General features: G+C 38.8%; 1 protein-coding gene across 1 annotated transcript in view; it reads left to right on the top strand.

Annotated features, from left to right (window-relative positions):
- The window catches only part of LOC140244165 (calcium-binding protein 39-like), a 32,563-nt gene extending 11,288 nt beyond the window's left edge, over positions 1-21,275 (top strand). Inside the window, exons 2-9 of the mRNA XM_072323795.1 lie at positions 8,405-8,547; positions 9,374-9,495; positions 10,901-11,059; positions 11,662-11,780; positions 12,214-12,382; positions 13,570-13,695; positions 19,305-19,448; positions 21,060-21,275. Of these exons, the coding sequence (XP_072179896.1) occupies positions 9,385-9,495; positions 10,901-11,059; positions 11,662-11,780; positions 12,214-12,382; positions 13,570-13,695; positions 19,305-19,448; positions 21,060-21,248 (1,017 nt within the window). The 5' untranslated portion in view covers positions 8,405-8,547; positions 9,374-9,384 and the 3' untranslated portion in view covers positions 21,249-21,275. The remainder of the gene's footprint in view (positions 1-8,404; positions 8,548-9,373; positions 9,496-10,900; positions 11,060-11,661; positions 11,781-12,213; positions 12,383-13,569; positions 13,696-19,304; positions 19,449-21,059) is intronic.
- The last annotated feature ends 400 nt before the right edge of the window (positions 21,276-21,675 follow it).

The following is a 21,675-nucleotide window of genomic DNA, read 5'->3' as shown; positions in this document are numbered from 1 at the left end:
TTCAGTTGCCTGACTTGGGAAGGCTTGAATAGCAGATATCTTAGATTGATGTGTGCATGGAGTGCAATAAAGCCGCTCAGCTGTGGAGCGCAGAATGTAGAGTGGCTGGTGATACCACTTTATGAGGGGCAGTTGTGCCTCCATAATTCATCTTGACTCTCTAGCTTCAGCAGTTCACATCTAGCCCATTAGAAGAAATATGGAACTCAGATGGTTTATATTTCCTTGTGGCTAATAAGTGTGATATAAAGTCTACAGCGAACAATTGGCTTACATGAGTACATTCACAGAAGCATGATACAGTGTATCCTACATGTACTCACAGTTACCCTGTGCCAGTATACAAGTACGTACATGTAAATGATTTTTAGTTGTGGAATTATTAGTTGAATACACGCTGTGGCTAACTGTATTTTGCGATGTGGTGGGAATATACAATGTAATATGCGATTGATGGTATGCCCTCCCAGATCCAGCAATCCAGTAAATCAGGGAAATGTAATTTTGATGCATTACAATAGGCATGACAATAGCAATCTTGTGTGATGGCTGTGTGGGTATGTACAATGTACAGTGAATGTACACAGTAATACATTTGATGTGCAAGGCTGCCAACACTGGAAACTAGTTGAGAGTGAGACTCCCATAGGCCAATGCTATAATTCAGGAGTCAAAATGAGTGAGATCAATAGAAATGCATGCAAATGAAATAAAGTTTTAGAGTGAGAAAGGACCAAAATGTGTGAATCTCACGCTCAATGCGTGAGAGTTGGCAGCCCTGGATGTGTATAATGAATGAGATTACATGTATGTTAAAGGGAGAGTATAAAATGATGATTATGTTTAATAGAATCTCATTTAATATTGAGAGCCTTTTTCCAATTTAAAGTTTGTATGTTTTTATAGTCCTGAGTGATTTTGTCTTCTGATTTTACAGTGGGCTCATGATTTTAAGCATAGGCCTACACTTTGTACATAACTTGGCTGGTTGTAACAGGATTAGCCATACAGTACAAGATTTGTTGCTATACAATGTATGTGCCCTTTGTGTTGGTCTATTTTTCAGCCATTTGTAAGATGAGGATAGTTCATGGTACAGTCATCCATTATCGCCCCCTTTATTATAATGCTGATTGTAATGACTTTTGTAAGCATGAAAATGGTTTCAAATTCATGAGACTAATGTACAGTATCACCATATCAGTGTGCAGAAGGTTTTGACAGTGAAGTCAAAAGTGAAGTCATGGCTCTACTGATTCTGGCACACAGTTTAATACCAAGGTCTCAGTGAGATTCTTTCTTTATTGATATATCGATTGTATAATTCATGGATTATTTGTACTTGCAGTTGATTTTATATTTGTTTCTAATGCTTGCTTGTCAATTGTAAAGGGCTTAGAAACATTTTGGGCCAAAGCACTCTATAAAGTTTTCTTATTTATCAAATTTAGCAATGTTATTGAAAACCAGTGACTTCCAATCATAACCTGCTTGCATGTGATGTCGATGGAGACTTGTGAAAGTAAATGGAGAGTCGCAGTGACGATTTAGATTGAATATCATTTTAGTGATGCACTCTCTCTAGTTCAGTAAATCATTAGTGTTGACTCTTTGCATCTGTACCTGTGTGCATGGTAGATTGTGGCTGACATTTTCAAGTCTGAAAGGCCCCCTGTAATGAATGGGCTGGCAAGACAAGGGAGCCATTCTCACCCATACTAAAGAATCATGATATTAGAAACCTGAAAAAAAAAAAAACAATAGTGAATGTGAATGGTCTTTTGAAATAAAATTTGTTTTTTTGTTATATATTTTAGTCAGTATAACTGAAAAAAAGTTGAATATCACTAATTTTTATGATTGTAATGTTTCTATGTTACTGATTTTTAGAATTGGCACGTTGAATTATTGGTGAGCTTAGACAGTGTCCCAACAGCTGCCCCCAGCAGCAAATCTCCTACCATTATCTGGGTTCATTATTAAAGGGATAGTATATAGTATTGGTGGAGATGAGGATTGGGTTTTTAACTTTTTGCTAGATACAGCTGTACCAAGAAATCACTCATAAAATACATGTAGTACAGAGCATATCATTCTAAGAGGAATTCAAAGTGTATTTGATGAAAATCAGTTTTGGAATGGCTGAGACATCCAAAAACAAAACAAAACAAAACAAAGAGACCATCATAAAAGGTACCGCTCTGTTTTGGATATCTCAGCCATTTCCAAACCAATTTTCATCAAATAAATGGTGAATTAATTTTGGAATCACATGCTCTTTCATACAGTGTATGTCATAAGAGGTTTCTCATTATCTCACCAAAGAATGTTAGAAACGTGAAGTAAGGTCTCAACCAAAACTATCCCTTTAAAGTGCTTTTGAGTGTTGACTGCTGCCCCTAAGTCTGAGTCTGAATGTGTGCCAAGATGTTTTGCATTGCTTCATGCACTGTGGATTGATCCATTGATATGCAAGTCCAAGAAACCACATTTCTGCCATTTGGTACTGTAGGTTTTATCATACCAATATATATATATATATTTAAAACTATATATTCTTAACCCGTTGAGGACTAGTCCCGAGTATACTTGTGTCTTTTATGGGAAATGCGTGTTGTAGCAAAATCAAACCGTCCTCAACGGGTTAATAGTTTTCTTATACACTACTATAAATCCAGTTGTAAGAAAAATCTACCCTCATTTGAGCTTTTTCTTGATCATATAATAACCATCTAATGTACTATCTATTTCAGTTGCACGATTCTCAATAGCCTGTCAATCACTTAATTTGTAACTGATCCTTAATTTGGCAACATATTTTCAAGGAGTACTGAAAGATGTTTCTCTTTCAAACAGGCAAGTTTTTTAATTTTCTGTTTCTATACTGAATTAATGAATTTAACCAGTTCCATCTTCTTTTTCTTTCATGTTGGGATATGTAGTTGGCAATTTCATGAGGAGTACTGAAAGATGTTTCTCTTTCAAACAGGCAAGTTTTTTAATTTTCTGTTTCTATACTGAATTAATGAATTTAACCAGTTCCATCTTCTTTTTCTTTCATGTTGGGATATGTAGTTGGCAATTTCATGAGGAGTACTGAAAGATGTTTCTCTTTCAAACAGGCAAGTTTTTTAATTTTCTGTTTCTATACTGAATTAATGAATTTAACCAGTTCCATCTTCTTTTTCTTTCATGTTGGGATATGTAGTTGGCAATTTCATGAGGAAAAGAAGATAAAATCTCCAATAGAATTACTCTCTTGTTGGACCTGATGGCTTAAAGGGTGTGTACAGTTCTGGTCGAGGTGAAGATTTAGCTTTTAACGTTTTGCGAGATATTCAGAAACTACTCTATGAGATGTCAAAGAGCATGCAGTTCTAAGGGGTATCAAAAGTTTATTCGATGAAAATCGCTTTTGAAATAGCTGAGATATCCAAAAACAAGGTGAAACAAAGATATCCTAATAAAGTTGGGGCATGTCGCCTTTTATTATTAGCACTCTTTTGGATATCTCAGCCATTTGAAATCCAATTTTCATCAAATAAACGTTGAATCCTTCTTAAAATTACATGCTCTTTCATATTTCATAGGAGGCTTTTCATTATCTCACTTAGGAATGTTCAAAACATGAATCCCTAACTCAACCAGTACTGTACAGTCCCTTTAAAGCCTCTCAGATATTTCCTGGTGACAAATATGCACATACATCACTGTACTTTCGAAGGAAAGAAATTTTGACACATTAATGCATTTGAATACATGTGCACCAACTATCAAAATTAAGTGATCATTCATCAGCAAAGTACTGTACATACCAGGTAATGTAAATGCATCATAGACAGTCGTCAATATTTTGGATATTGTTCTCTTCCTCTTGCCCCTAGAAAGTATTTACAAACAAACAGACAAACAGACAAGCCTAACAACAGACAGTTTTTTTTTTTTTAACTTTCCTGACATTGCAAAGTACTGTATAAGTGGTTATTTTTTGCGAATTTCGCGAATCGCAGTTGGATCGCGAATATAACAACACGCGAAAGTGTCGCCATACACTTGAGTAACAATTCATGCAATATAGCGTTGGTGTCAATTCGCGAAAACAACATCTCGCGAAAATGTCTGTGACCTTCTAATTCGCGAAAATGTCTGTACGCGAAAATAACAGCTCATACAGTAATATAATCATGATGGCATCAGAGCAGCATTTTTATTCAATTCAAATGTATGAGATGAGAAGTACAGTCATGAATTATTTAAGACTGACTTGATGAAGTCAGGGAGCTGTGTTCTTCGTACACTTAAAATACATACTGGGGTTTGTGTTGTTGTGTTCAAGCGGTAGTTTGTAGCAAACGCATGATGGGTTCTGCCCGTCTGAGACTACATGTGGAGCTGTCACATGTTTTCTAGGCCAATCAGATGTTCATTGACAAATGGTTGCCATTCTTGCCCGACATCGTACATCATAATCAACCCAGCACCAGTCTGCTGGCATGCGGAAGCGTCAAATGTATACCTGGCCAAATTTAAACTCCACGGGGCGTGGTGAAATGGGGTTTCGGTATGCACATGCAGAGCACTTTCCGCTCCTTGGCATTCCTAGACCATATAAATAGTCCTTGGATTTCATTGAGTATCCTACATTTGTTTGTGTACCTACAAGTAAACATACAGTTGTATGTATACATACTGAATACAGACATAGTGTACATAATCAATAATAGATGGATACATTATTGATAGATAGGTAGATAATAGATACAATTGTAGATGATTGATAGATAAAAAGATAGACAGACAGACAGACAGACAGACAGATAGATAAGATAGATAGATAGATAGATAGGTAGATAGATAGATAGATAGATAGATAGATAGATGGATAGATAGATAGATGGATAGATAGATAGATAGATAGATAGATTGATAGATAGATTGATCGTATAACGATGAAAATTATTCCCTGTACAATATACATATATTGTAGATTATACAACTGTATATGTGTACCTACAGAGATACATACATACATTTACATACTACATACAGTACATACAAACATTATACGTACAGTTACATTCATTCATACAGTTTTGTGTACACTACGCTGTATGTAGAATGAGGCAGATTTTGTTGTACTGTCTGTATGACACACCAAGAGTTTTATCAATTACATACGGCTATATTATATAGCTGGACAATTTCACTCGCAGCAAATTGAAAAGGGGCTGTACTGTATGTACTTATGGATGTAGGATGAATGATTACTGCTACTTGCCATTGTGCCATATGCAACTGACGGTTACCAGGCACGTGTGTACTGCCCCCATTCTGTGCCAAAAATAGAAACGATGTGATTTGTTAGTTGCACCGTGCAAGTCGTATCATGTGGACGTAAAATGTGTGCGAATAATCATTTGCTACAGGCTCACTCTGAGTCTTCTAATAATCTGGCTGATTTATTTCCATCATGGTGAAGCTCAATAATGAAAGTGATATTGAGAAACATGTTACAATGTATGAGATGTTTGCATACCACTTGAGATTTACAAATCCTTTTTTCACCTGAACCTACAATGATTGGACTTGATGTAATTGTGATATGACCTCTTCCATGTCTGATCTAGACAGGACTTGAAAGAATTATCATAATATTGCAACAGAATACCAATTTAAAGAAATGGAAGAATGAGCACTTGTGTATACTGAATGACAATCAAAAAGATGAAACACAAAAATAGAATTGGAAAGACATTGCCTTGAAGACATGTTGGGATCAGGGGAGAAGGTTTGCTCCTTATTCATTTTATCTTTCAAGTTTTGTAGTGCTCAGGTATTTAGAAGGGTTCCTGTATACTTCAACTTCTTTAACCCTATTCTGACTGGGGGGTCAAATTGACCCTCCCCTCGACATTTCGCGCTACGATTCCGCAATGCGCAAAGATTTTGCCACGTCGTTTCATGACTCTTTTCATTGAAGTCTCCCGCATATTTTTAGACCGAATTTGCGACGTCCAGGTACACCATTCTGAAGTTATGTAATGTTTTGCATATATATGCATGTCAACCCGAAAACTGCTCAAATTCATGAAATCTTGTGCAAATCCAATGCAAATTGTGTGTTTTTTGTTAAATTGATATAAATTAGATTATTTCAACTTTTAACCATTGAAATTAATCAATTCTAATGTAGATAAGCTTGAAAAAGTGCCTGCAACAACTTTTGGCAAAAAACAATAGAAAACAAAAGGTCAAAAAACAATAAAATACATAAGAAATTAACAAAACAATAAAAAACAAATGAAACTAATTTTGATTGTGCTTTTTTTTTTGCATGAAAATTGTTGGATGTGTCTTGAGGAACTCTGACTTAAAAATTTAGCAATCCTTCAGTCTTTTTAATGGAGTTATAGGTGAAAATATGATTTCATGCGTAAATTTGCATAATTAATTCACTAAAAATAGAAAGCCAATATTTTTATATTGGATGACAATGTAATCTTGTGGTTGACATCCAGCTCTATCTTCAGGCAAAATTTCGCGGCTGAGATCTGAAGGGGGGGGGGGGTCAAATTGACCCCCCCCCCCCCCAGTAAAAACTTGGTCTCAAATAGCCCAGTTAAAATAGGGTTAATAGATGAAGTAAACACTTGGTGAATTGTTGACAGAAACCTTGGGGACAAAGTTGAAAGGAAAAAAGAAAATCTCTGCCCTCCTTGGGCACCTTATTCATTCTATCTTTTTAATAGAGTTTTGTAGCAGGTCATTGGAAGTGCTTCCATATATTTACTAGTTTTAGTTAGGCAAAGTAAACACTTGACTGAAATGGGGGATTTGCATTTTCTTCTTTCTGGTCTCCATCGCGCTTGACTGCCTTTTGGTGTGAGAGGTATTGTTAGCAGAGTAATTCATGCTATAGATAAGTTTCTTCCTACTAGAATTGCTTAGAGGTAGAGAGGTAACAGCAGGGTATAAAGGTAAGTCTGAAATGTGTAACTACAGTAGGTGTGTTCCGGTGGCAGAAGGAGTGAGACAAGATCCAAATCTTGCTTTTTTTCGGTCATTGTTCGAACGAGTGTAAAATTCAAACAAGTGAAATATTCCACTGAATAATCGCAGTCAAGACATCAATTTTTTGTTGGTTTGTTTTTTAATAGTTTGTGTTTTGCAGCCGTAGAGCTACTCCAGCATCTAGCACGATTGTGTGTGTCGCATGGGTTTACACACTGGAGTACCTCAATACAGGCCCTGGCCTGGACGCGCACACACACACACACACACACACACACACACACACACCCATATAATCAGTATGCATTGTATCCGCTCACTGCTGACCTTTGTAGCTAGATCGGCTGGCTGTGGTGAGACTGACGCAAAAACATCAATATTCAAATCATTCTGACGGGACATGGTGCTAAGCAATCATCACAATTATTTTGGGAAAATCACACAAATAGTACTTATGATTTGAATCGTGATCCAAATCACGATATTCCAGCTTGCCAGATGTTCACACAACAAATCAGTAAGACTTGGATCACAATCCAAACATTACTTTGGTGATGATTCTGTACAAAAACTGATGAATTAAAATGATTTATTCATGCTTGTTTATTGTTTTTTATGTTTGTTTGTTTCATTTTGCATCTGATAAGATGGCTGGATACAATTGTAGCCCATATTCAGCTGCACTAGCTGGTCTTCCATAGTGGGTCCAACTGGGCATGAGGCGGGACCATTTCACAGGGTTATGCATGTTGCTCTTAGCGATGAATGCATGAAGCTTGATCTTTTACGTGACTGAGGTGTAACTCTGTCACACACGAGACCTCCATTTCATGTCCTATCAAAGGGACAGAGAGTTTTGCCTCTTAAAAGAGGGGACCAGTGCCATATGTAAAGAGAATCTGGACGTTATGTCATTACTCAGCGTATTATGCGTTAGAGGGTTAGCGTGTACGCTCAGATGTCATGATGAAAGCGAGCCAAGTAAAGGGTAGTGAACAATGGGCACTCACTCCTTGTGAGCGCAGTTTGGTAAAGACATGGCTCCACGAAGATCATGGGACCGCTTTTGACCAATTGCAGGCGTCAAAACTCATAAGCCAAAACCGAGTTGGCCAAACTCTCTTCATACAGTGGACTCACGTTATAACGAAGTCCTTGGGACCAGCAGTTTTCTTTCATTATATTGATATTTCCTTATAACCGAATAAATAAACAATAAAATACATCAAGAGTTGATAATGTTGCAGCCCTCAATTTTACTCCGTTGTAACTGGAATTTTGTTATAATCGTGTTCGTTAATAACGGGAGTGCACTGTATACGGTACTGGAGGGGACGGTATAATTACACACGACATTTTAATTTTGTTTTTTGTTTCTTGTTTCACCATGCAGCTGTCACTGTGTTACTGCTCCCTGCATTCAGGGGCTCCCTCCAGCTAGGCACAAGGCTCCACTCGTGCCAGGACCCCCAGAGTAAAGCAGCAAGTTTCTTGCAACCCACCAGATCGTCTCGGCAGATTGTATCGCCCTCACAGGTATTGTATTCAATTAGCCAGAATTTTCCCTACCTGGCCTCATGGCACCTCGGGGAATCGTGGCCAATTTGATGGTGAAAGTAGAAATGAAAGATCTGTGCCTGGAGTCTTATTATTTTGGGGTTCGTTTGTATCTAAATTAGGTATCATTTTCTCACTTAGTCCAGATAAAAATCAATTGCAATTTTTGTAAAACTATATCAGGGGAAATAATTCCATCTTATTAGGAATGCCAGTTTTCAAGCAAAAGCCTGAATTCAGGCCATGGTAGTATCAAAGTTCAGACCCTTCTGTTTCCAAAATAGCTTCATGTAGATCATGTATTTCAGGCCCTGTCTTTCATTCTAACTGGCATCCCTAATGTATGCTTATGTCTCTGGCATAAGCTGATATTCGAATAATACAAATTGTTTGCACTCCAATCACTTCACTTATGCACTCTCATCATTTCACTGTGTTGTTCAGATAAAGCATGTAGAAAGGATGCCAAACTAAAGTGTTGCTGCTATTATGCAATAATGGAAAGCACAAAAATACCCCCTCCTCTACACCCCCCCCCCCCAAAAAAAAAAAATCACTTGTGATGGCATAGTTATAGAAGGACATCAGTATAAAAGTAGACATGAATATTTTGCCCATTCTTTCTGTACACCTGTGGATGCTGTTCCATACTGTAAAAACCATGACAAAAAATAAATAAATAAATAAATAAAATCCACATGGTGAAAAGTTTTTGTATTTACAAACATACAAATGAGTATTTTCAAAGAGTTTTGATATATGCTTCTCTTTTGTGCTTGGCACTGCCAATAAAACACCAAACCAGGCACCGCCACCATGCCTCTGTTTGGAAGGTCCACCAGGAGCCCATCCGACCTGCTACAGTCTCTAAGGACGAGCCTCGGTGTACTGGCAGATACAAAAACTTCGGGAAAAAAGGTTGAAAAGGTGAGTGCGGGGCACATTTTCTTTAGTAGTTGTTGTGGTTTTCTGCTGTTTGTGTGTTGCTTGTTGTTGTTGTTGTTGTTGTTGTTGTTGGCGGCATTGTTGTTGTTGTCGGTGTTGTTGTTGTTGTTAAAAGTTCAGTAGGGTTGGAAGAAGTATTCCATGACAATATTGGAATTCAGTATAAAATGAATGCCTTCCTGAGCTCCTTGCCAGAAGTATTAAGAGGTGAGTGAGGAAAATTTTATGTTATTTAGGCATTTGCACTAAATGTTTCAGTTTCGGCCGACAAGAGCTGAAACTCTTCATTCATATATGCCAGTTAATGTTCTACTATACCTCTAGTTTTCTTCAAAGTACCTCTAATATATTTTTGATTTCTCTCTTCTCTTTCTTTGTGTGTTTTGAGGGGGGCTGAGGGATATCATGTGTTGATATTGCACACAGGTCTTCCCCAGATGTATAGCTGCTATTATATACCTCATTTCTAGAATCCTCTCATCTGATTGGTTAAAAGGTGAGTCATGAAAATAGCTGTGCCCTATTTTTTAGTTACTGTGACCGGGGCTGGGGCACAGTTAGTAAATAGGTTTGGAGACAGTCGCGACCCCGTACGCATAGATCGCTCATAATGTACGCACCAATGATACGACCGCCGCGCATTCGATCAGCGTGCTGTAAAAGAGACTAGCGGACTAGTTTGGAGGCAGTCGAACCCCGTACACTGTACACATAGATGATCACTCATGTGCGCACCAATGATACGACCGCTGCGCTGTCGATCGGCATTGATTACGAGTGCTGCAAAAGAGACTAGAATCTATATTTTCGGTATCTATATTTCGGAATCTATATTGTCGGTATATAAAACAAAAAATGACTGCTTGATATTCGGGGTACAGTTAAATTATGTAGGCCCTCGGTGATGTGAAAACCATAACCATGCCCTCAGCTTCGCTTCGGGCATAGTAGGTTTTCACATCACCTTGGGCCCATAATTTTAACTGTGCCCCTCATAGCAGTCATTAGGGAGCTTTAGATTTTAGACGCGCGGACGTTCAAAAGAAAAAAACATGTTCTGAGCGTGCGCAGTAGCGAGCGTAAAGTCAATCTATTTTTAGCTTGCGTCGCCTGAGTTTTTCACTACACGTACTGGGCTATTTTCACGTCCGCACAGTTTGCGACGTAGAGAGCTTCTTCATGCACTGATCATATGGGGGCGCGATTTTATCTTTTATACGTTGCGTCCCAGCGTAATCTAAAGCTTCTTTTCCACACGACGCAGGGAGAGGAGAACGTCCAGCGCAAGCGTCAGCTCAAACGTTCGCGCGTCAAAATCTAAAGCTCCCTATTATTTGTATACTCAACCCCTGTATGGTCTTGCCATTTTCCCATTTTCCATCTGTAGGCGACAGAGGAAATAGGAAAAACGCTGTCACAGATCAAGGGATGCCTCTATGGGGTGGATGGGCAGGATCCCCAGTTGGAGTTGGTCAGCCAGATCGCCATGGGGATCTACGAGTACCTCTTCCCGCTCATCGAGAACATGTCCAAGCTTGAGTTTGAGGTGATGACCGCCGAAAACCTTCCTTGACTGCCTCTGGTGGTGCTAATTCTTCTTGTTCACCAAAATTATCTTCTATCTTTCATTCCTTCTATTTTTTTTTTTTTTCACTTGGCTTTATATCTTGAGAAGGTTGCACCCATTCGGAAGAACAACAACATACATACATTGTGTGCATGTACATGTACGGGGCACTCTGTTAGGACAAACATGATTGTCACAAATTTTGTTTCAATGAAGTAACAATTCAGGTTTTAAAATCTTTATTTTTATGTATCTTTATATATTTCATTTGTACAGCTTTAGCAAAATTTCCATATAATGGGAAAAAAAAAATCCCAGTCTCAAAGACTTGGTTATCAGGGAGTAGCCTGTATTCCTTTTTGGAGGCCTCTTTAGGGGCCCAGCCTTGAATTGCCTCTTTCTGTAAAAACTCTTATGACATTATTCTTTCTGTGATATGCTTCTTATATTTTCATACGAGCAAGAAAGAAACCCATAGATATGTTCTTACGGTATGATCATGATGACACCATTGTTGTAATTACATTTCTCCTCTTATTTGTTTCTTTGTGTCATATTTTTTTCTTCATTTTGAAATGCAGGCCAAGAAAGATTTAGTACAGATATTCAGCAACGTCCTTCGTCGCCAAATTGGCTCGCGGTCACCCACCGTTGAGTACATCATGAACAAGCGAGAAATTCTCTTGATGCTGGTCACAGGGTAAGCTACTATCAAAGTGGGTGCCATGGTATTGATTTGTTTAATGCCACCAAAGTGTTTATGGTTTTGCCAGTATTGACTTGTTTGTCTTTCTTTCTATCTGTCTGTCTGTCCGTCCATCCGGCTGTTTGTCTGTTTGCAATTAAGTGGTCAAAAGGTTATGAATGGATTTGGATAAAATTTTCAAGGAAAGTTGATAGTGACACAAGGAACAGATGATTAGGTTTCAGTAGTGATCCAGCTCACCTTCATTGCATTACCTTGCATCACCACCTACCAATTATGTTTCTCCTTAAGGAAAAATTTGAGGTATTACCTCACATCACCATGCATCACCTCATATCACCTTGTATCACCTCAAATTTGTATCATTCAGTAGAAACATGGTACATGTATTGCTCAATATGTCATCCCTGCTTGAATCTTGTCCCAGGTATGAAAACCCAGAGGTGGCCCTCAACTCTGGCCTCATGTTGCGAGAATGCATCCGCCACGAGCCACTGGCCAAAGAGATCCTACAGTCTGAGCATTTCTACAGGTTTTTCCAGTACGTGGAGGTGTCGACCTTTGACGTCGCTTCTGATGCCTTTTCCTCGTTCAAGGTAATGTAGGCTGTGCTCTCCCCCAGCTCCCCTCGGCTCCCACCTCCATACCCAGATAACTTTGGGTGTATTCATCTGTAAAATTTCTGAGGCAGAATCACGATCCTAAATGTGTTGTAGGCATTTTCGGGCGATAGATAAATGCAAGCAAGTTTTCAAATGTGTGTAGAAATGCAGACTTGAAAAGTCATTCAATGGGTGGTTTTGGAACACGTTTGAGACCAAGATCACCTTTCTGCGAGTTGATAAACACAGTGCTGTTTTGAAACATGTTTATATCTCTGAGCTGCCCAGGTCAACTTCCAGCTGTTTCCGGCTGCGGAGAAAAAGCATGCACCATTTGTGTTTTCTATCTATTGTTTTGTGTGTGAATGATGAAGGCATGTTTAGTGGTACGCAGTTGACCTCTATGTCCTGGGTCAAACAGCGCAAAGCAGTTGTGCAGTAACAACACTCAAATTGTGATTATATGATGGTTAGATAAATGCAGCACCCCGAGAATCGCATTTTAAACCATGTTCGTAAATGTCATTCGAAATATGTTTTGAAACATGATTCTCTCAAGTGAGATAAACACAACCTTTCACAGCTCTGTCCATTCACCCCTTCCTTATTCCTTGTATCTAGCATTTTTAATAATTTAGGTGCATAGACACTTTGCCGGTACTTGCAAAGCTCTTCCATCTGCATATAGTAATCCATCCAACTTAACCTAGTTATAAAGATAGCAAGCCCACTCAGGCGTAGCATTGTGCGTCTGTCCAGCAGGAAGACCATGGTGGCACATTAGGGATTAGGAGGATTAACTGGATTAGGTGGATTAGGTAATCTATATTCATCGACAATACGTTTCCAGACATCTGTTCCAATCGTTGACCTGAACATAGTTGGGGTTACTGCAGTTTGCTGACACCATAAAATCTTGGATCTTTTTGGACCTCGACACAGTGAAAGGAGATTGACGGAGAAACATGTTGAGCATTGCCAATTTAGCGAGTTTTTAATCAAATTTTTGGAAGAAACTTGGTAATGATGTGCAAGTGAATTCAGCTACCTGTAATGAAACAGATATTACCTTTTGTGTTGTTGTTGGGTTTTTTTTTCCACACAGCTGAACATATTTGGCAACTCATTGTTGGTAAAAACATTGGTCATATCTTGTCATATTTTTTTTTTTTTTCACACAGGAGTTGCTGACTCGACACAAATTACTAGCAGCTCAATTCTTGGAGGAGAACTACACAAGGGTCTTTGACCACTACCAGCACCTCCTCAACTCGGAGAACTACGTAACAAGGAGACAATCACTAAAGGTAGGCAGGGTTGGCAACCTCGAGTGAGAGTTTAGAGTGAGACGTTGTGAGGGAGTGAGCAACCAACCCGAGGGATCGAAGAAATGGTGGTAAGAATCTTTACTGCATACTGCAGTAAAGATTTCAACACATGCCATAGAGAAGTGTGCCTATGGGAAAATCTCAAAAGCTTAGGCTTTGGCATATTGAATTTTGGATTATTTTGGATTTTGGGGCCATTTCTTTTATTGCTTTCTGTTTCTGGGGTTCAATATGAGAATTCTTTCATCACAGTGAGACAGTTAAAATTTGGTGAATTGCATGAGCCTCACGCTAGTTACACAAGTGTTGGTAGCCCTAAGTAGAGTTAAGATGATGGCTGGGTCCAATGGGAGGCATTAGGTCCCTCCATAGAGGGCTCACTCTGGATAGTTCGGGTTTTGTGCCATTTGCAGGGAAAGTTCATGGAGTGTCTGCTGCAACTTTTGATCTGCAGTCTTTACTGCACTTCACATTCAAGTGACTTTGATAGTAAAATCAAACAAACCTGTACAGGTTCCATCAAGATTGGATGCAACAAAGAAAGTTGGAGAATTCTTGGGTTTCTCAGTTTCCCTCAAAGAAGCAATACTGTCAAAGTCTGATGTCATCACCTCACTGCTCTCTTTTTGGTTTGCAACCAAAAATGTGAACGAGATATGAAACTCGTCAGACTGACGAGTTAGGTGATACGCTTGGGGTTATCAGATGTCGGTCATCTGTGATCGACAAAGAAAAGAATGTGATATAGACACCTTGAAGTTTTAATTGAGTTTGCATGCAAAACCGTTTCCCTAACCTCTCGGCCACGGGACATCCACGGAAATGGTAAGGCAAAAAAGAAATGTATAGATATTACAGGGAGAAAAGTCAATGCCCACTCAACCAACGTGGCCGCGTGAACATGTATTGCATTGCTAGACGGAAATGCGGCCTTGTAACTACTGATGTCGCTATGCCATTTCTGGCAACTTGGGAAAAATACGTGTCGTAAACATAAAACCTATAATCGGCTGGTTTTGATACCTTGCCTTTAATCACAATTTTCAGTGTGATGACGTCATCAAAGTACAAAACAATGATGTGGTCTTGAAAGACAATTGTTCAAAGTACAACACCTCCGTCGTCGTCATTACATATTATGATCAGTTTGACAAAGTCAGCCTGCAAAATTTTGCAGCAGTCGAAGCAATATGGTCTCCAACACAAAAAAGAGGGATATGGTGTGTGTGTGTGTCTGTGTGTGTGTGTGTATAGGTGCGTTTATATACGAATGTGATTTCTACATGGACGATATATGTAATACAAAATTGAAGAAAAAAAAAGTAAAATAGCTAAGTAATTTGTTTCGTGATCTTGTGGGGTTCGAACCCGCACGTGTGCAACCTCACGTCTCTGAGACGTCGCCTTTAACCACTCGGCCATACGTCTCGACGAGAAAAAAAAGAGGAACGTAAACTTATGTATGTGAAAGATGAATCAGGAATCGTTTTGTCCACATTCCATTCTCATTTTCAGTTTTAAACTGCAAAATTGTCAAACTAATAAGGAGATTTCAAAGAATAACATGCATGATTACTGCAGCTTATTGTCTCAGTTACCACACACTTAAGTTACAGAGGAAATGGAGCAAAATCATCTGAGATAAAGGTGCTTAAACGTTGTCAAGTTAATGCACATAAAAAAAAAAATCACCTCCCATAGAGATAACACGTAAACTTGTCTGATTTTGAGTCTTTACCTTTAATAACAATTTGAAGTATGATGGTAAGTCTTCTTGAACCAAGAGTGTGGAACGCAAGCTTCTACGTGAAAGATGAATCATGACGATCACCCGTGACCGACACATCTTCAAAGGGATCAGTTATTAGAAGTGGAAGCCCTCGTGCCAAGCATATTGTCTCAGCAATTCCAAAGCAATGATACCCTTACATTTATGCATACCATAATTTCCCTCTGAAATCAATGGTAGGTATATTCATGTACAATTGCTTGCCTTGTCCATAAACTTTGCTTTACAAACTTTCAGTGAAACGTGTCATAACATAATTCTGTAACTCCATTAGCAGGGATTGACTTCATAAAGAAAGATATATCAAATTGAACGCTTAGCGCGTATAACTAAGGGGGATTTTAGCCTGATGCTCTGTTCTTCACTGCTCAGATACCAACAACACTCATTACCTACGGCTACGTATAGAGAAACAGCCATGACGAAAATAAGTTATTCCTTTTCTTTGGCAGATAGACACACAACCCCTTTAAACCACACTATAATTGACATGGAGGGACATGAAAAAGTTCATTACTACTACTGAACAGTGATGCCTTCTACTCATGTGGCACAAGATACCTCTATAGCAACATAAAACCTGTCTACAACTCCGTTATTGCGTCAAACAATAACATCCTGGAATTTCAAAGAGATGAGCGAGACGCCATACACCTGGCCTAGAGTTAATTCATTCAGTTGCCATTCCTGCTCCAGTTGAGTTATGCAAATTATTTTCCGACCTGTCTTGTGACAATATAACAGGAACAAACGTAGAGAAAAGGAAAGGGAAAAGGAAAGGTGGCAAGCGGGGCACTGTACCAAGGGCAATTTAAACAATACGTATGATAAATCAAGCAAATCCAACCTAGAGCCTCCGACAAAAAAAAAAGAGGAACTTGAGCGACTGTGTGTCGTGGGGTAGTATAATTGATAAGATAATACGATAAATGACATCGATCGGAATAAAGCTGAACTGCCAAAAGAAACACAAAGAAAGAGAGAGAAAAAAATGATAGCGTCCTGCGGGTCTCGAACATCTCGTCCTAAGGTAGTGCATAATGACCATGCAGCGCGCTAAGTGACTATAAAGCCACACGGCTGTACCGAAGATTGGATGTGAAATTTATCTTTAATCTTTTTATATATATATATATATATATATATATATATATATATATATATATATTTATCTTAAATATTTATACCATATACAACATGAAAAAGTTCATTACTACTACTAAACAGTGATGCTTTCCATTCATGTGGCACAAGATACCTCTATAACAACATATAACCTGTCTACAACTTCGTTATTGGGTCAAACAATAACAACCTGGAATTTCAAAGAGATGAGCGAGACGCCATACACCTGGACTAGAGTTAATCAATTCAGCTCCCATTCCTGCAAGTTATTTAAACATACATGTTCCTACTGTAACAAATTTGCCTCTTTGTTATTACTGAGTATTTTCACCAACTCAATCGGGATACTCGCCAAAGTATATGGCTGGCAGGCACCTCAGCTCATCGCTCACTCATTCATGGTCACCTCACAGTCACACCCTCGCTCATCAGAGCAACCACCAACAATGAGCATCCACTACATGCACTTATTATGTAGGCCAAGACATCACAAAATGAGTCAACAGTCAGGGTACATACCGTTCCGATGTGTTTAATCACGGAGGATCAACTCCAATAGCTTCAGTGTAGGTTGATTCAAGTACAGAGCATAGCAAGAGAGAAGTACAGTAAACAGAGCATTACAGCCAAAAAACACCACTGTGGCAAACCTATGCCTACAGTACAGTACACACTCCAGTGCACAACCCTGGACTGATCCATTACAGTGAGAGGGGTGCTCTAGGCAATTTTGTGACACTACCTATCCTGTTACAGTATAACAATAACCAATGAAGAGAAAAGGAAAGAGCAAACGAAAGGTGGCAAGCGGGACACTGTAACAAGGGGCAATTTACAACATTAAGTGTGACAAAATTAATGAAGCAAACCCAATCTCCAAACTCCAATACAAAACAAGGGAAATAGAGCAGCCGTGTTCACGGGTTACGTACACTTGATAAAGTAATACGATAAATGACATCGGAGTAAAGCTGAACTGCCGGAAAAAAAAAGAGAAAAAAAAGAAAGAACGGATAAAAGTCCTGCGGGAGTCGAACCTCTCGCCTTCCGGTATGGCGTTATGAACAACCAGCGCGCTAACCGATTATGCCACATGGCTGTCCTGAAGATCGAGTGCGAAACTTAAATCTAAATACTATCGTGACAGTGTTGACTTGTGATGGCGCTATTCAACTTCCCACAAGTGGCAGCGTGGATTCGATCAATATACAGTTGCAAAGAAAAATTGGGAATCGTTCCGTACAGATTGCATTCTCATTTTCAGTTTTAAATTGCAAAATTGTCAACCTGATGAGGAGATTTGAAAACATAAAATGCATGATTACTAAGCTTGTTGTCTCAGCTACAACATATTTATGTTTCAGAGGAAATGGAGTAAAATCAGATGAGGTAAAGGTGCTTAAACGTTGTCAAGTCAATGCATGGTTTAAAAAAAAATCACCTCCCATAGACATAACACGTAAACTTGTCTGATTTTGAGTCTTTACCTTTAATCACAATTTCTAGTATGATGACGTCATCATATTTCAAAACCATCACATGGCCTTGAAAGGCAAATGTTCAAAGTGCAACATATCTGAATTTGGGGTAATATTGAGCTTAAACAACAGAGATACGAGCAAATGAATGTCAGAAACAGTACCTCAAAAAAATCAATTCCACTTTTTTGATTTAAAATGACGATATGATGACGTCATCGCGTATTCCTGGCAATACTGATACTTGGAATGTTACTTACAATTCATATACTTTTGTAATATGCAATAGAAATATAGGGTCAACGGACGATTTAAAGAGCTATGGCGAAATAAACAAAGACATGTTTTTTCACTATATTTGCAGAAAGACGCGCACGCGGAATTTCAACTTTGACGCCAGTGCATTCCTTTGTTATAGGTCGTAATCGATCGGAAATCAATGGATATTATTACTCAAAGTATCAGGAATCCAAATCAGTCAAAAAAATTGCATTTTCATGTTGCTTACGGGCTCTGCGCGCGAAATTGCGCGGACGGACGCGCACGCGAAAAAATGTTTGAAACGCTTAAAATTGTCTGAAACTTCGAGATTTCCCATTGGGAAGTCGTTTTGAGCCTTTTAAAATTTTGACGCGCGCTTACGCGCGCGTGATGATGACCTGTGTAACTAGCGTTAAAAAGTAAGATAGAGCGTGACCTGAACTTCATGTCCACCGAAAATGATACAAAAATGACATCTAGTTATGAAGTTATGATCGATCATGTGACAAGGTCCGAAAATCACAAAATGGCGCCTAGATGACGTCATAGATATGTAACTGTCATGAAAACCTTATTGTGGCTAGATTTTGTCATGAGACATGTTGACTGAAAATGTCATGTTATTTCGTAATGTCATTCTTGAGATATTGACGACACAAAATTGTCCAGAAAGAAAGAAGAATAAAAAAAAATAAAGAGAGATTTTGACAATCACAATAGGTGATACGCTGATAGCGTATCACCTAACAAGAGTCAACTTGAACATGGGGTAGATTTTTGACTGTAACCAAGAATGTGAAATTGTTTATTCCTCAAGTACATGTCATATCAAAGAATGTTTGGAGCCTTTCGTAATCTGCTGTTATGAAAGAATTTTTTGTTCGGGTAGAAGTCTGCGCACCTGTCTTCCATTTTCTCTCTTTCATATTTCACAGCTTCTTGGTGAGCTCCTGCTAGACAGGCATAACTTCACCACCATGACCAAGTACATCAGTAACCCAGAAAATCTCAAACTCATGATGAACATGCTGCGAGACAAGAGCCGGAACATCCAGTTTGAGGCGTTTCATGTATTTAAGGTGAGCACGACTGTGTCATCTCATACTGTTTGTCTGTTAGTATGTGTGTGTTTATGTATGTGTGCATGTGAGTGCTACAGCGTACACGTCCACAATGCGTTTGAGTCACATACACTTGTAAAAGCTTAAAGGTAGGGGATACCTTTTACAAACCTCCCAAAATGCAGCAAAACATTAAATATGAACCTCAGGGGACTTGCTTAGGCCACTGCTTAGAAATTTGGAAGTCAACAGTTATCTAAAATTTGAATAATGCACAAAACTCAACTACTCAGTAGTTCTGTGTGTCAGCCACACTTAAGCCTTTTTGTTGCATTCTTCTGTATTTGTGATCTATAAACACAAATCTAAAAGTACAAGAGCTGATGTAATAACATATAGAGTGTGTGGCAAAAATGTATAGAAATGTTTGTAAGTGTTGATGAACTTTCTTCACAAAATATACATGATGGACACACATGCAGTACATGGGTGTGCAAAGGTAGCCTAGTAATGTACTGGAAATTACGGTGAGCCCCGAAAACAATTCAATTCAAAATCTAACGGTCAAAAAAATGTACTAAATGTTACCTTCCACTTTCAATACTTTATGGGAGTTTCTAAAATGATACTCTCTTCAACATACCACTGTATTTATACAACTCTTCATTTAAGGTGTGCAAATGGGATTCCCTACCTTTAAAGATGATAATAATAAAATAATGTATTACATTTGTAATGTGCTTAATACAGTGTTTCTAAGCGCAAAGGGAAAAGACGAAAGGAAAAATGAAAAACGAGATATAACAGACAAGTCAAAATACAAGTAAGAATACTGTGACATTCATCAGTGTGTACCAGTAAATAAACACATACAATAATCGGGTTACACTTGGCACATTAACTTAGGGAAGGAATCAATATAAAACAAGGTGAGTCTTAAGAAGTTCCTTAAACGATTCTGCTGATGGGGATTGTCATTCATGAATGGGCAGATCATTCCAAAACTTGGGTGCAATAACCGCGAAGATGTCTACAGGTATGTTGGACCAAGGAGATTCAAGAGATGGAATCACAACAGTCTTATTCATTTGATCCCATCTTTGATACCGCCACTCAAAAATATTTGAAGTGTATGCCTAACTGGATCTGCCACATAGATACGAAGACAGTCAATACAGAAGAAATTCATAATAGACCTGACATCTCACAAGTTGATTTCTATCTTTTGGGTTTATGTCAGGTTTGTGAAAGCTAATGACCACACAAGCAATAAAATTTAAAGAGTTTCAGGAATGAACACTATACAAGGGTTTTTCCGTAGCTCAGTCAGTAACAGCACCAGTGTGGCAATCTGGAGACATCAGGATTGAATCCAGTGGAATCCCATTTTCTTTGCTCATTTTCATTCAAATTTAAAATCATGTGACCATTTTATAAAACAGATAATGCACATTTATACATGGTTAACTTTGCCTTGTGTGTTTCTGACTGTTCCCCATTTTCTTTACTCAATTTTTCACTTATAAAGTTTTTATCAGGCAGATAATTCTAACTAACACCCTGTGTACCCCAAGGTGCATTATTTGTTTTATTATGCCTCATTTTAATTCTGATGGTTATTCCCCGAAGGTATTTGTAGCCAACCCCAACAAGTCAAAGCCCATCCTGGAAATCCTACTGAAGAACAAGGAGAAGCTAGTGGAATTCCTGACCAACTTCCACACAGACCGGACGGAGGACGAGCAGTTCAACGACGAGAAGAACTATCTCATCAAGCAGATCAAAGAGCTGCAGCCTGCCCTGCCGACGTCGTCGTAAGAGAGGGTGGAGGCGGAGAGATGGAGCGATAGAAAGGGAATGTGTGTGTGAGAGAGAGAGGGAGAGAGAGAAAGAGGGAGTTTGTGTGAGACTAACAAAAAAAAATGGATCCCATGTATAGTGCAGGCTAGCTTTCATCGTAGATCCACCGTTGGTACGGGCAGACCCATCTTGATCTTGGAGGAAGCAGGTAACGGTCTTGGCTTTCTGACGCCGGGGCCTGCGTGGCTCCTGTCTGCTTTTCACAAAGTAGCTGATACCCTGGCCCTCCAGGACGAGCAGGAATTCCTTCGGGAGTTTGGCAATCACTCTACCGTTTGTTTGCTCACTTTTTTGTTTTTCAATTTATAAGGCTTTTGTATAAGTTTGGCTGGATGTTGTAAGGTTATCAGAATGTGACAGATGAATATATATTTTTTTTTTTTTT

Source organism: Diadema setosum, chromosome 21 (assembly GCF_964275005.1).
Source record: "Diadema setosum chromosome 21, eeDiaSeto1, whole genome shotgun sequence".
Classification (NCBI taxonomy): domain Eukaryota; kingdom Metazoa; phylum Echinodermata; class Echinoidea; order Diadematoida; family Diadematidae; genus Diadema; species Diadema setosum.
This window is presented reverse-complemented; position numbering and strand designations above follow the sequence as displayed.